Genomic DNA, 15526 nt, shown 5'->3' with positions numbered 1-15526 from the left:
GTACTTGTAACTTTAAAATTCTTATGGGCATTGACAATTGGGCTCAAAACCCTCGGGAAACAACCTTTTAAAGGGACACTGCACACATAACTTAAAATTTTAACCGAAAGGAGTCCTTCACCTTACGTCATAAAGAAGTTTCCAGAAACTGTATTCACTAGAAAATTGAAAAATGAGAAAACCAATAGAAAAAGAAAGGAATAAAAACACTTAACTGGGGTTAGCAGTATTGTAAATATATAACTAAAACTAAGAACTTTGCCATTTAATTTGCAGAGTATGTGTCGTCTCTAAACCTCCATAGAGAATACGTGGGACCTCATTCCTAAACATTGGTCCTCCTGTAGTAACAAATCAGAGCCCTCCCTTGGCCACTATACGCAGTAAGGGGCACTAGCTTGTGGTCTCAGGGGCACTAGCTCACACACGTATCATTCTCATTTGTACTCTGCTCCAGCATTTTATGAAGCGCACTCTTTGTTAGGTGTCTGGAACTTTATCAGAATTTTTCAGATTCAGCGAGTGAGTTGTGCAGCTGCTTTTTTGCAGCAGCCACATCAGTCTAACACTAAAAGCACGTGAAGCCATTCTCAAGAGCCCTAGCTAGGGTTTTGAGAATGGCTTTGCGATTTTTTTTTATTCAAGTTTGGCGATAGCTGCATGCAATAAGAAGCCCCCCCCCCCCTCCAGTCCCGCAGGGCCAGCTCACCTGCTGCTGTGGTACCTGAGCCCCTGAAGGTGGCAGCTGGGAGGCAAAGTGTGATGCGGGTGGTTGGCCGTAGCCACCCTGAAATGCGGGTGGGGGGCCCTCGGGAATGGTGGGAGCTGGGGCACCCAACAGGGGCGTTGTGATGGGAGCAGCCATGTCAAACGTTGGCGCGGAGCCTCCCTGCGGATGCTGCGCATAAATAAACAGGTGAGACAGGGCCCCCCCAACCAGTTACAAAAGCTGTCGCACAGCTCTGCTTTGAATAGCTGCACATGATTAAGTGGAACTATGTGTTGTGCCCCCCTCCCCCCAAGAAAGGTGATGGGAATAACTAAAGTGCTTCAATTTGACACATTAACAGTAGAGGAACAAACCTTCAAGCAAGTACATCTTGAATGTTTATGTTCCTTTACAGCTGAGCACATTTATCAGCTGCAAAGCTTTCTTTAAAATTTCACCAACTAAATCAGCAATACAAGTTCATTGTGCACCTTGCAAACCTCCTCTACAACATCGGCACTGACACTATCTAAGCAGTGCAGCAAAGGTAGTTCGAAACCTCCCACCTCAGTGCCTACACCCCAATCCCCTTCCCCTTTTTAAAGACGATAGGCTTTCTTCGGCTACTTAAACGCAGAAATTTTAGTCTGTGTCTGTCTGTCTGTGACTAAATTCAGCCACCCGGCCAAAGTGAAACAAAAGCTGCGCAATAGTCTTATATACCGTATATTGCCGCATATAAGTCGACTTTTTTTTCAAAAATCGGGACGCCAAGTTTAGGGGGGTAGGCTTATACGCGGAGCCCAAGTCAACTAGGGGGGTGGGGGGAAGGGGAGAGAAATTTAAGTAAATCTTGGCAAGCGACGTTTCGCGTATATATATAGGCACTATAGCGTCAATAAGTAAAAAGATTTGCACATCCTTTTTTAACCTTAGTTCTACAATTTAAAAACGTCGCCCGAACGCGGCGATGAAAACGCGGCCATGAAAACTGGCGACCAGCGCAATCAGCTTCGGCTTCGGCACAGGCTCTGGATCGGCTTCCGTGATCCCGGCATAGGGCATAGTCGCATAGTGCCGCATAGCGCCGAATAGTGCGAATAGGCCTAGCAAGCACTCGGCAGCCTTCTCCGAAGTCCACTGTAAAGCGCGCAGCAGGACGACGCCGAAATGCCACCAACTCGTCAGCAGAGTTACACCGCGGCTTTCAAGCGTAAAGTTATTCTTCATGCCGAGGCCACCAACAACTTGGCAGCGGAGCGTCATTACGGCGTTTCGGAAAAATGCATCCGAAGTTGGCGGCAACAAAGGGACAAGCTTTTCGCATGCGCAGGATCGCGCATGTGCTTCCGGGGACCGAAGGAAGGAAAGTATCCTGTCGTTGAAGAAGAAGTGGAGAAGTGGGTGAAACAACAGAGAGACAAAGGCCTGAGCGTGTCCTACGAGGACATTCAGGGGAAGGCTCGCAGTGTCGCGAATGAATTGAAGATCGCCCGCAGCGAGTTCAAAGTGTCAAAGAAGTGGGTTACGAACTTCATGAAGCGAAACGGGCTCAGTTTGAGAAGGCGTACCACCATTTGCCAGAAGCTACCCGACGCTTACGACGAGAAGAAGGAAGTCTTCCTGGATTTCGTTACGGAACTGAAGGAGCAGCATGCCTTCACACTCGGCCAGATCGGTAACGCCGATCAGACGCCCGTCTGGTTTGATATGCCAAGTAAGCGGACGGTCGCAGTTAAAGGGGAGCGGCAAGTGCGTGTGATGACAACGGGCAACGAGCACAACCGATTTACGGTGATGTTGTGCTGCACTGCCGATGGCCACAAACTTCCTCCCTTCATAGTGTTCAAGCGCAAAACGATGCCCAAGGAGAAATTCCCCCCCAAAGTGATCGTTCGCGTGAACGAAAAGGGATTTTTTACTGAGGAGACCGTCCTTGAATGGTTCCGCCTCGTTTGGCTCCGGCACCCAGGCGGTCTCCTGAAGCCGAAGAGCTTGTTGGTGTTCGATTCGTTCCGTGGGCACATCACGGAGCGCGTCAAGAGAGCAGTGGCGAACGCCCAGTGTGAGCTGGCGATCATTCTAGGCGGCTTGACCCCTGTTCTCCAGCCTCTCGACGTTGCTCTAAACAAGCCCTTCAAGGACAGGATGGCGGCACTCTACAACGAGTGGATGGAGCAGGACGGCAAACCCCTGACGCCGGCGGGGCGTGTGAAGCGGGCTCCTTTGAGCACTGTGGCACAGTGGGTGTGCGACGCGTGGTACGGCCTGCCTCACAGCATGGTGCGCGAAGCGTTTGTCAAGTGCTCAATAACGGCGGCAACGTGAATGGTGCGCGCTCTTGTGACATTCGCGAAAACGGCGGCGGCGTGAACGTTGTCGGTGCGAACATAGTAAGTGCGCCCAATAAATGCATTTTCTTCTTTTTCTCATCAGTGCAGCCCGTTTTTTTAACGTTATTACAGGTACGTATGTATGCCCTTTTTTTTTTCGCGATCCGGGGGTCTAAAGTTGGGGGGGTCGGCTTATATGAGGAGTCGACTTATATGCGGCAATATACGGTACTCACAGCCAAATCTAAATGTACAAGTCCGGTGTCAGAGTTCATACTTGTCAACATTGTTAAACAAGCAGACATTACGCAAATATAAGGCAGCAAATCAATACATGAGTGATATTTGCAGTGTTCCTTTATTAAAAATTCATGGAGGCTTGGTTTTTGCGATAGCAAATGAAATACTACATCAACGGCAGAAAACCATCGCCTGCTGTTGCCAGCGCTACCACCTGGCGGCATTAAGAAATCAAACGGCACTGGCAACGAAACGTTCCACTAAATGGGATCCACGTCCCCCTTGGAACGCTCGTGGAGTAGGGCAACGTAGTTCTATAATGTCGTAGTAGGGCGCCTCAATTCACGCGTGTCTTCGCCGTACGGCAGCGCTGGCATCGAGACAACCGACTTGTAGGAGTGGAATGCGGTAAATTTAAATTGACTTGAGCAAACCTCTAGCGTGTTAACTTGGGAGGAACGAGACGGGACAGGAACAGCACGAGAGGTGAGCGGGAAAGAGAAGGGAGGCCTTCACTTGGCAGAAGCGCCAATCGAATATCGTCTTTCGGCGACATTTGCAACGAAAGGAGCAGATAGGAGCAGTTGCCAATTTTTTGTCAATGCAACGGGACATTTTGTGCCTCTACAGCTCTGCAATAGTCTAAAATAACCCTCTTCAACTAGCACGGATCCCAAGAACCCACCAATGTAGTGCCATTGTTTGTGAGGATTCTGAAAATGCCTCTTACCTTGGTCGACGGCTTGACGGGTGGCGGATCATTCCAACCAGGAGGTGGTGCATTGCCTACCAAGTTAGGCGTCTGTAGAGGAGCTACGCTCGGGGTCACAGAAGGAGGCGGTTGGGAGGGCTGCATGGTTGCATTGGAAGACACTGCCCCCCGGGGAAGAGGAAAAACACGAGCTTTTCAAATTGCAGAGGAAACATCCTTCTGGCTTCTTTTGCTCACTAAAGCCCACCAAGAAAACACTGAAAGCGCAAACAGTGAGTATTGCAATGTGTGACGTAGGGGACCCCTTCAAAAGGGCTGTGAAACCCTATCTGCCAATGCTACAGAGGGTATAGCAAAAGCAGTTCCCGCAACCTCTAGCCACAAACATTTTGTTCGAATAACATGTAGTATTAGTGAAGTTATTGTCCATCAGAAGAGCGTTTAGTTATTTCCTTCTGCAGCAGAATTGGTGAGGGGACAATGCTCCCCATGCTCCACTTCTCAGAAAATACATCATCATGTCTTTCAATTGCTTCCGCTTTATGCTGTAATTTCCACAAGGTAGTCTATGTATGGCCAAACAAGCCCTCTTCTTAGGCGTCACCCCTGGACAGGTGAAGCTCACCACCTATGAAGCCTACTCACTGCTGCCTTTGGGTAAGACAGAAAACATATCTTTCGCTATTCTGTTACCACTGAACATAGGAAGACCTAATGCACCAGAGCAAAGAAGAGATAGTAGAAGATGCATTAGAAAGCACTGTGCATGTTTCATGCAACACTTACCCCCTGATGACCCAAAGATGTTTGTGTACTGTGGGGTAGAGGAGTTTGCCACCGTGTATGTTGAATTTTGATCGCCATACCTGGAACAGGAACAGAAAGTGTGGGATAAGAAGGGCAAGAAGAATCAGCTCCTTTAAAGCTGGCATTAACAAATTGTCCCGAACATGCCACTACTCCTGCCCAAAGTAAAACCGAGCTACGAGTGTGCCCAGACAAGGAGATACAAGACATCGCTGTGCATGCCCTGGTCGTCAGAGTCAAAGCTGCCAAAAAAAGTTTAAAAGCAGCATTTTTATTTATAACCTGCAAGTTCTAAAGAAGGTGCTCGTGAACCATTACAGCCTCCTAAACGATCATTTTTGCCTACTCTTCCAAGCTTGTTTCCTCGTTTGAGTGAATTTGCATCTGTGAATTTGTGTGCACATGCAAATGTGGGAACCTTTTAGCAAACATTTGAATATACTATCCTAAATATCAGTAATGGGGCTCAAACCAATGCCCTACTGCTTCAAAAGCAGGAATTGCATATCAGCCACAACTCCTGCTGTTATAGAAGTTGTAGGCTGCCGATGTCCAGGAAACGAAACAATATTCATCATGGTTTGTGGATTTCACTACAGCTAGATAAGCATCTAAAAAAAACAAGCCAGTGGATCTCTAGCATTACGTGATGTCCATAAAAAAAACTGCTCCAGGCCCATATCTAATCCAAACATGATGCAGGAAGTCTGGCCACCTTACGGCTGCCAGACTGACCTTGGAGCCGTAAGGTTGGTGTAAAAGAAAGAAAACTACCCCGGGCACATGGCCACAACTGGCACGTGCCGTAAAAACATGCTATAAATAATTCCCAACATAACACGAAGGGATATTTTCAGACACCAAAATGTTAAAAAGAAAAGAAAAAGTTTCCCACCCCTGTATCACCGTAATGAAGATTACTTCGTAATACCAATCATTCCTCTGCATCATGTGGGGCTGAAATGCCGTATCTCTTCCTACCTTTCCTGGAGCTCGCTCAAAATGTACGTGACCGCAACAAAAATCTGCCATGGCACATACTCTCTAGACCCAACGCATGATTCGTTTCTGCCAAGGACCTTTTGCTCAGCTAGGTGAAGCACCTATGCTCTTGAAAAAGATGTGCGCCAGCTTCGCGTGAAGCTAAGTCCACCGACTATGGTATCTTTTCTGCAAGTAAGTAATAGTACGACCTTCCTTGGATGAGACTAAAATGTTTTGATCTCTGTTTTGTCTCTTCTTTTTTTTTTGCCCAACCCTCTCATAACAATTATTGGTTATATCGTTGAAATTTCCTTGGCACTTGAATACTGTTATACCGTATTTACTCAAATCTAGCCGGCCTCGATTCTAGGTTGACCCCCGAACTTCAGAAGGTCAGAAAATTCAGAAAACTTACCTCGTGTGTAAGCCAAATGAAAAAAGGCACTGGATCGAGACTAGAACATGCACTTTATTTTTTGCGGTGCTTGTCGCAGCAAGTTCAATGCTCACTCGCAGGCTGACCCATAACCGCTTCATGAAACGAGTGACCCAGCCTAGCGTCACTAAATAAGCTGCGCTTAACCCAGACCCTGCTGGCCTTGAACAGAGCCTGCTCGACGCCTCGAATGCTTGCGATCTCCCTCGCCTTCACCTGTATTATCTCCGTCGTCTCTTTGCTGCTGGGTGAAGTCAGCGACTTCCTACTCCACCTTGTGGTGTAGATCTTTCTTACGTCCTGTGAAGGCCATTCGCTTGCCGGCGCAGTTGAAAAGTTCGTTCCGCTGCTTCTACCATCGCCGCACGTTCTTCTCATTGACTCCGAAGTTGCGCTGTGCTTGAAGGTTTCAAGTTCTCTCGGCCTCAAAGACTACCTTCCGCTTGAAAGCCGCGGTGTAGTGGCACCGCTTCGTGGGCGCCATTGTGCTGCAAACACGGGCGCTTCTCGAGGTCACGTGGCGACGTACGCACGCAATTGCGGAATGCTCAGAGCTGGGTTCACAACATATGGTTCACATGGTTCACAACGTTCAAACAGGCAAAATGGAGCCTGAAAACCATAGAGTTCTGAAAACCAATTAAAAACCTGCCAGCTGCAAGCCTGTTGCCGTGAGATGGCGTTGAGTGTCTAGCAGTGGCAGGAAAGCTGCATCCTCGAATCAAAGCCAACCCCCGACTTTCATAAACGACTTTCTTAAAAAAAGTATCGGCCTAGATTCGAGTAAATACGGTAAGTGGACTAGACTGTATAATGAGTGGCAGCTGTCACTTCCAACTCGATTGATTGTGGGGTTTAACGCGCCGACGCAACGCAGGCGATGAGGCGCGCCGTAGTGGAGGGCTCCGGATTAATTTTGACCACCTGGGGATCTTTATCGTGCGCCGAAATCTCGTACACACGGGCGTTTTTGCTTTTCGCCTCCATCAGAAAAGCGGCCGCCGCGGCCGGGAATCGAACCCGCGACCTCGTGCTCAGCAGCGCAACGCCTTAGCCACTGAGCCACCGCGGCGGGTTGTCACTTCCAACTCATAGCCTGAGCAAGTAGTCCCTCTTTGCTACCGTATTTTCACGCGTATAACCCGCACCAAAAATGCGAAAATTTCAGCGGCTAAGTAGGGGTGCGGATAATACGCGGGGTTTTTCCTTTAGTGCAGCTTCACAGCAATTCGTGTTGTGCTGTGAAGCTCCTAAGCAGTAACACTGACTAAGCCTTCCATGGCAACGATTGCGCAAAACATACAAGGAAAACAAAGAAAAAACAAGAATGAGCGCACTCTAACAACTGAATTTTATTAGTGAATTGTGACTTTCGCCTTGCACTCAGTGTATTTTACTAGCTAAATATACAAGTTTTCTGTTTTCGTAGTATCTGATGTGTTGCTTGAGCAGTAGCTTTGGTTCAGACTTTCTTGTACCAAATGTGCGGGCAATATGCGAGGACTTTTTTTTTTTCTTTTCCGGTGGGCTGAAAGTGGTGGTGTAGATTATATGCAGGGGCGGGTTATACGCGTGGAAGTACGGTATATAACAGTGCACAGATACAAATCACGCATCCTGCCCTTTCAGAGATATAATCAGATCATGCAGCATGTCTCCTATACTTGGGTACAACTTAAGAATGACAATGGAAGTTGCCCCCCTGCGCCTCACCACCACAGGCGGCTGTTACATGGCGCAGCGCAAAGAGTGCGTTACTATGAGTATTTTAAACGTGGCACAAGTCGTTTCCATGCTTTTGGGGACCTCAACTGCTTACAAATTACTGCAGCGACGACAAACAAACTACGTGGGAAAAAGCAGACGATGTCACGCATTTAAGCCCAATCTCCTTTCAAAACGGTTGCACGCATTGATATTCGAGCGTCACACATTAAGCCCAATCTCCTTTCAAAATGGGTGCACGCATTGATATTCGGGCCAGCCACTTCGGCGGAGCAATACACTGCATGAGCTACTGCCATTCTTAACTTGCACCCCAGTATAGACAAAAATGCGCTGGGTCAAATAGTGTGCCCACTGCTAGCTCACCCTTGGTCCTGCGAATAGTAGCCGGGTCCTGATTGCGCGTACGGCTGAGGCATGTAGCTCTGTGCCTGAGATGATGGGTAAGGCGATGGCGGCTGGTAGAAGGCCTGGCCATAGCCCTGCTGCTGCTGCTCATTGTACACGCATGGGTCGTGCACACTAGGATACCGAGACCGGGGCCCTGTAAAGAGCATCACAGTCAGTCAAACAGCAAGACAACCAGAATCCCAATGCAAGTATTGCAAGCTGGCCGAGTTGGAATGACGTTCTAGAGTAGGACCAGAACAGCGAGCTCTCGAGCAGTTGTCCCCATGTATTCTTCGCTCCGTCTATGTTTCTGTCACCCTGGCTCCGCTCTATTGCTCATTTCACGAGCTGTGTGAAGCTTGACGGATAAGACGCGGCTCTCAACAAAACCACCACACAAGCACGTATAGCTCCCCACAACAGAAGCCAGCTGAAGTAGAGCAACAATGGGCATTGGGGCCTTGGGAGGACATCTCCATCCCTCGCAAGGCAGGTGGAACAGCCTCCACACCGTGTGTAGCTTGGGGCAGAACCACAATGCAAGGTTCACTACCAGTGGTCTGACCATGCAGGCACCCCAAAAGCTGCATGGATGCTTCGTACGAACCAGCCCACTGAAGCCAATTTCTTCCCAACACCCCATCTGCCCGGGGCAAGATAAAGTGAATAAAATTGATGAATACACAAATAATGAAACTTAAAATAACAAGACAGCAGGGTGTCTAATAGAGCTATCTAAAACAATTTAGTACTCATAAATTATCTGCGAAATTGGCGTCTATAATGCCCTATTTCTCTACCATTTGAGGATGACGATAGAACTCTTGAATATCAGCAAGTTTTTGGTCCCCTTGCTATTGCTCCAAAAGGCACGTAGCAAATCATTATTAAGGCAAAAGCCATAGATGCATCATCAAATGCGAGAAGTGACTGTCATCGTCGTCGACATCGACACAAATGTCACAAAAAAGTCAGCCATTGCAAAGAGAGAGAGAGAGAGAGAAAAAAAGGAGAAAATAAATCAATAAAGACACGTCTCTGTCCATGAGAGATCTGAACCTCGGTCTTCTAGAGCAAGAGCCAAGTTGTGTGTTACAACTGCGTTAACTTGGCCCCTGCCAGAAGGGAAACAAGAATTAGCATGATGCATGCCGTGTGAAAGATGAACCTGACGGCACGTGAGAATACCGGGTGCAGAGGGGAGTGGGGAAGCTGCTGCGTGAATTGTGGCCTGTCTGGCCGCCAGAGTGATTCACATTAAAAACAAAAAGCGAAGAAAAAAAACAAACACGATGTGGCAGTGAAGAAATCTTTCATAATCGCCAAGCTTTCGCCTTCAAAGCCCATAAGCAGACTTGAGTTTCCAAGCAATTTTTCTGAGCTCCCAGGCTTTTTCTCGTTTTCTTTTGGTTCAGTTAACATTGCTTGCCTATTGCAGTAGCAGCTAGATGACTGGAAGAATATTCTTTCATTTTCAGCTTCTCTGCTATTCGTCAGCCTGAAAATGTTCGTAGAAAAAAATAAATAATTGAACTTGCATAGGCAGTATTTGTGCTATGTGGATGAGAAACATGCAGACAAAAAACAAAGCAAAAAAAATGCAAATTTCAATGCACGCAAGACAACACGATTCCAAGCCAATAAGTGCTAACGATTTTCCAAGTCCCCACCACAAGCCAAGTGTGCAAGCATGTAAGGTTTGGCAGCTTTGGTCACCCCTTAACTAAGTGTGAACTGATGACCCTGTGCAAGCAGACTGCAATGCTGATACTTAAGACCCCCACAGCCTTTGGTATGCATGAAAAACTAGTCCCTACATGCTTCGTGAGAGACGTGGTGAGGCACCCAAGTGCATCAGTTTCAGTTTGCAAGTTTTTCAAGTTTAGTTTACTTTTTGATGGCATCCCTGACAATTCCGTTACATTTCCTAGAGCTTCGAAAGTAACAGACTATTATTTCACACTTAAGATCTTCCAGCCTACAGCAATGATGCTGTTTGTACATGCACTCCACTCTGGCAGCCAAAAATATTGTTGGTTTAGTTAACCCTCTTCAATAACTCCTGGTTTCAAAAGGAAGGGTCGGCTTATTTGTACAAGCAAACACTGCCCGTTTAATATACTGCCATCAATCCCTGCTGACCTTTGCTGTGCGCTACAGGTGCTGCAGCGTCCATAGGAGGCGGTGGTGTGGGTGCAACTGGAGGAGGCTGGAAGGCTGCGTCGGAGTGTTGAGAAGCTGGCGCCCCGTAGCCAATATACGCTCCCGAATCTCGCCGGCCAAATTGGTTAACCTGTTCAACACACAAAGAAATGACTGCAACAGAATCTGAGCTTTCCAGCAACTTTAAATCAAACACCTTACGGTGCAGCACACACCTCAACTGTACCTGAACCACAGACAATATCAGCCAAACGCTGAACCTAACACTTCTTTCAGGTTGCCAGACAGCCAAAATACTGCGAAGTCATATGGGCCACTTACTCTTTGCAGCATATTTCAGTGGGTGAATAAAGCTGATCATAAAAGACATACTAATCAGTTGCATTCCAATGCAAACAACACGAGTCCTTTCATCACTTGTGCTTTCGTTACAACAGACATTGTGCTCAGAGTTCATAAGGCATCGAAAATTCTAAGATGGCACAGATGCACAGGACTAACACAGCCTCCGATGAAGCATGTAGTTCCACAGGCAAGGGAAGCAGCGAGCATTTGCGATGTTGCTTATATGCTGCAAATGAACTTTATTAAGACACTGCCTTTCTTATGAACCTACACTTCTCTTTTCCGCTGCACAGTGTGCATTGCCCTTAAAACGAGATGCTAAGCTGAAGGGCTCACTTTTGACAACCACGAAATGTTTGAAAAAAATTCAGGCACAACTTATCCCAATGCCATTCAAATATATACTCAAAATTGCACTACCCTATCACAAGTGAGAAAGAAGTCGCACATATTTTGGAACTTGAGAAAGGATACTCAACGTATATTATGCAGTTGTGAGGAGTTCGATGCTGTCTTGAAAAAGTACTGTCATGAGCATTACAAAAAACTTCCTTGGGTATCATTACAAATTATCAACGTTCGTTACGTTTAATGCTGCATCACTTCTGTTCTTACCACTACTTCTGCACTAATTTGCCTCATCGGATTTCTGCTTGCAATGAACAGGAGTGATGCTGATTGGAAAATACCCCACTACACCAGACCTAGCGACGACCCAGGATTTCATGAAAGGGCAAATTTACTTTTCTTGACAGCACCTGTGTTCCTATGGTGCTACGTCGGTCAAAGGATGGAAACATAACGGCAAGGTCCAATATAAGGGCCATTCAGACAGCGAATGAGACGCGTGCAATGAAATAAAGTTTTGGACCAGATTTTACAGTGTGCTGTTAGATGAGATGAGATAGCACTCACATGCAAATTTAACTGAGAACCTAAGGCCCCTGTTACGGTAACAACTGTTAAATACAAACGCTCTCTGCCTGCCTTCACACATTTTTTTTTATGCATCCGCCATAATTAGCACCTGGTACCATAGCATGCAGCACTGCCCAGGTGGCGCAACAGGGAGAGGCTAAATTGGCCCTGCAGGTAGCACATGCCTCAGTATTCCGCATACATCTGCTCTGCTAACAAGCATAACATGAGCGTGGTGCTTTTGATATTCCTTACAGCATGAGCTCCAACACATCACCACTGTGGAATTAGCATTTTTAAGCCCTAAACTCGACAAGAAAGAAAAAAAAAAAAAAAAGCTTTGGCAAACCCGTTTACAGTGCAGAGGAAATTACAGGCCCATCTCCCACTCTCCTCCCACTCACAGAGTGTTCTTATAAAATAGGATTTGAACCGAGTTTTTTTCCCCCACTGCAACACCCTGCAATGAGGAGCTTGCAGCCATCTACTATAACAAATAATAATAATAATAATAATAATAATAATAATAATAATAATAATAATAATAACAACAACAAACAAATATAAAGGAAACGGTGGTAGTAGTACCTGCATTGCTCAGTGCCAACTGGACACTGATATGACTGAGCATCTTCCGTCTATTAATATCAGCGCAGGTACAACATGTAGCTGCAGCCTGCCTTAGCTTTTTGTATGGCTCAAACATAAGCTGCAGCGGGTGACAGTTGTGTAAAATATGTGTAGAGCAGATCAGGCGCCGAAGCCAAAAATCAGAAACACGATGAGGGGACTTCATTGCCAGTTAAAATAAACTTACGGCACATACTATGCAACCAAGCATCAGCCTACTGTGGCAGTGCGCACACGGTGCTCCCCCAATTCACTTCTTTAACTCACTGAAGCGCCAGCTGGCGGAACTTGCTGGCCACCCTGGTAGAAGCCCTGCGACTGAGACGACACAGTCGAAGCCATGCGTGGGTGCGATGCAGCCACCGTGTTGCCAACCGGGCGGGTAGCGTGAAGCGCCGAAGAGCCCAGTCGAGCGCTGCCCATCGTCGAGTGACCGCCTTGCTGGGCATTGCTGGCTGGCGCCGAAAACTGGCCGTGGACCTCCACTCGTGGGAAAGGGAAGTGTGGCGATGGCATGCCCAGATGCTGGCAGATGCGGTCCCGGAGAACGGCCAGCGATGGCTGCATGTTTGCCAGAACACTCAGCACCGCTAGGCAGTAATACTTTGACATAATTCACGTATCTGCATCAGAAATCACTTGCCCAAAAAGATTGCATAGAAGTTTGCATAGAAGTATCGCTATCCAAAACTCACTTTAACGTAATGCATATTTGAGAGATACCCAATACACAAAATCTTAGGTTCCCTCTTCTTTTAAAGGAACTGGTAAGAACAGAAAAATATTGCAGTTCAGCCTTCGTAAGTGCTGAGAAACTTGCATTGAGAGTGGGGGAGATTATGCCAAAGAGTAACAAAGCTTTGCACTGCTTAATTAATAGGTGCGTTAATTCAGAGCACTACACATTGCCATTGGCTGTAGAGCAAAACAAGGTCAGACAATGTGTGACATGATTTTCTGTAACCAGTGGTCCCTCACAATGTGTAGTGCTCCAAAGATGACAGTAAATCTTTTTTTTTTTTTTAATATTTAAGGTCCTATTTTACTCATGCTCATAGTTTGAGCCCCCGCTAAATACTGAAGCAGTTCTTATTTTGCATCAGCATCTAAAACAAACTTTTGGAGCCTGCCGAGCATCTGTACCGAGAAGTTATTTTGACACATCTGGATGCTCAGTAAAACGAACTGACATCTTCCTTAAACAAAGGAAATACCGCAGCACCCCAGAAAATAAAGTAAGCTGCTTGGTGGACTTCATTCAGCAAACCACCACTGCAAGGAGAAAGACACCTATTGTACCTATTTGATGAAAAGACCATATCAGTTGTGTAAAGACCATGATGTTAAACTTGTCCTATACATAATCAAGGACGACTTCTTTCTTGGAGCTCGCACCCAAAAAAGAAAAACACTAACACATACAAGCAGCAAAGGAAGCCCACTACATCGATTGTATGTTGAACCGAACGGTGGAAGGGAATAATACCCCTGCTACACTAGGGTCCAAATGTCATTTGAACCAAATGTCATTTGACTCAAATGGGTTGCTTCGAATGCCATTCAGGATCCGCCGTGCTACACTACAATTTCGATGGCATTTGAAAGCTTTCACAACTGTTCGCTGTGCTGTAGTGGCGCTGTTGTTGCCCCGTTCAGTTTTCGTACACTAATACAACAATCAAACTTAGGAGCAGTCCGAGGCAGTAAAATGATATCAAATTAGAAGAGACACCAGTTTTGACTCTAAATATGGCTGCCTTGCGTTGTTTTTGTTTGTGTTTTTTGCAACTGACCCACTGGTTTTGAGAGTATGAAAATTAAATATGTTGATTTCGTATTTTAAGTAAATAAACAGTGAACAAAGTTTCAGAAACAACAATATTTTGTTTGTTTTACGTACGGAAGTATTATATTTTTTATTGCCGAACGAAGACGCTGCGTCCGAGAGTGCTGGAAATGGCATTTGAAATCTTAAATGTCTCTCTCGGTGCTCATTTGGCTCGAATGTCATTTGAGCCAAATGGCATTTGAAAACCTATGTAGCAGCACAACTTGGCTTTTGAGTCAAATGACATTTGGTTCAAATGACATTTGGACCCTAGTGTGGCAGGGGTATAAGAGGACAGAAGGGTGAGGAGGACGGAAGGAGTGCAGAAGGGGAGGATGGGTGAAGTGAATTCCCTTTGTCAACACAAACCTGTCGAAGCCAAACGCACTCCAAGCGCACACCCCATCGCATCATTTGGAATCGCCCCAAGACCAAGGGGCTCGCCACTGTCATGCAGCAATGCCCATCCCACAACCTATCACGAGCAACACGCTGCAGAGACACCCGACGCAAGCGCCACTCGTTTTCAACAAGAGCAAGTACCTTCCTTTTCCTAAGAGTATATGTACCAATTACGAGTCCCTTCGCCCAGTACACACCCACTCCCATCAATAGCATACTAGTTGCATTCGTGTAGACAATTCTTTTGCACCAACAAGTACGTGAAGTTCACGTCCCTTTCCCCACATGTTCAAATGAGGTAGTCCAAAGAGAAGCCCACACAGCGCTGCCCTTCCACCCCCACCCACCTCAGTGGTGTCGAGCAGGTAGTTGATGGAGCTCCTCAGGCTTCCCTGGGCCGCCAACAGTGCGGCATAGTGGCTCAGCAGGCTGGACAGCACCCCGGTCGAAATCGGCTGCGGCTGTGAACCCAGCTGGGCGACAGCCACACGCAGGACCATCACCTGCTCCACCAGCTCCTGCACCCCGAATGAGGCATTTTGCAAGCTGGAACACTGGAGGAAAGACTGAGCCACAACAATCGCACATCCTACCGTGCTATACGGGATGTCCGAAGCTCTTGCTTACATAACACCGGCCACTTAACGATCAAACAAATGTTGTTTGAAAATTTTGAAGCAGTCTACACCGTTTTGGCACAGTTTATTTGCTGCCAGGGCTGCAAAGGTAGGGTTGCGCAATCTGGGCATTGCCTTTGGAACACTGGAGCTCTGCAGCAGCCCACACCATCTGCTGAGCGTCTGCTTCCATGAAGTGTGGCTTTGCCCAGGGGCATGTGGCTGCAAGAAATTTTTTGCAGCTAGAAAACTGCTAAGGCTACAAGATCAATGCATGAGTCCTCACG

At 46.8% G+C, this 15526-nt stretch overlaps 1 protein-coding gene across 4 annotated transcripts in view; it reads right to left on the bottom strand.

Moving 5' to 3' along the window:
• The window catches only part of Sec31 (COPII coat complex component secretory 31), an 81028-nt gene that overhangs the window by 17962 nt on the left and 47540 nt on the right, over nt 1-15526 (bottom strand). For all 4 annotated transcript variants that reach the window (XM_077676928.1, XM_077676949.1, XM_077676933.1 and 1 more), the window contains exons 17-23: nt 14970-15140; nt 12660-12953; nt 10479-10629; nt 8313-8490; nt 4781-4860; nt 4013-4155; nt 710-898 (exon numbers count right to left, since the gene is read on the bottom strand). In XM_077676928.1, the coding sequence (XP_077533054.1) occupies nt 710-898; nt 4013-4155; nt 4781-4860; nt 8313-8490; nt 10479-10629; nt 12660-12953; nt 14970-15140 (1206 nt within the window). The remainder of the gene's footprint in view (nt 1-709; nt 899-4012; nt 4156-4780; nt 4861-8312; nt 8491-10478; nt 10630-12659; nt 12954-14969; nt 15141-15526) is intronic.

The sequence above is a fragment of the Haemaphysalis longicornis genome, unplaced genomic scaffold (genome assembly GCF_048455015.1).
Source record: "Haemaphysalis longicornis isolate Haplotype H1 unplaced genomic scaffold, Haemaphysalis longicornis Haplotype H1 scaffold_1, whole genome shotgun sequence".
NCBI classification, from domain to species: Eukaryota; Metazoa; Arthropoda; class Arachnida; order Ixodida; family Ixodidae; genus Haemaphysalis; species Haemaphysalis longicornis.
Note: the sequence above shows the minus strand (reverse complement) of the source record. Positions and strands in the feature narration are given on the sequence as shown.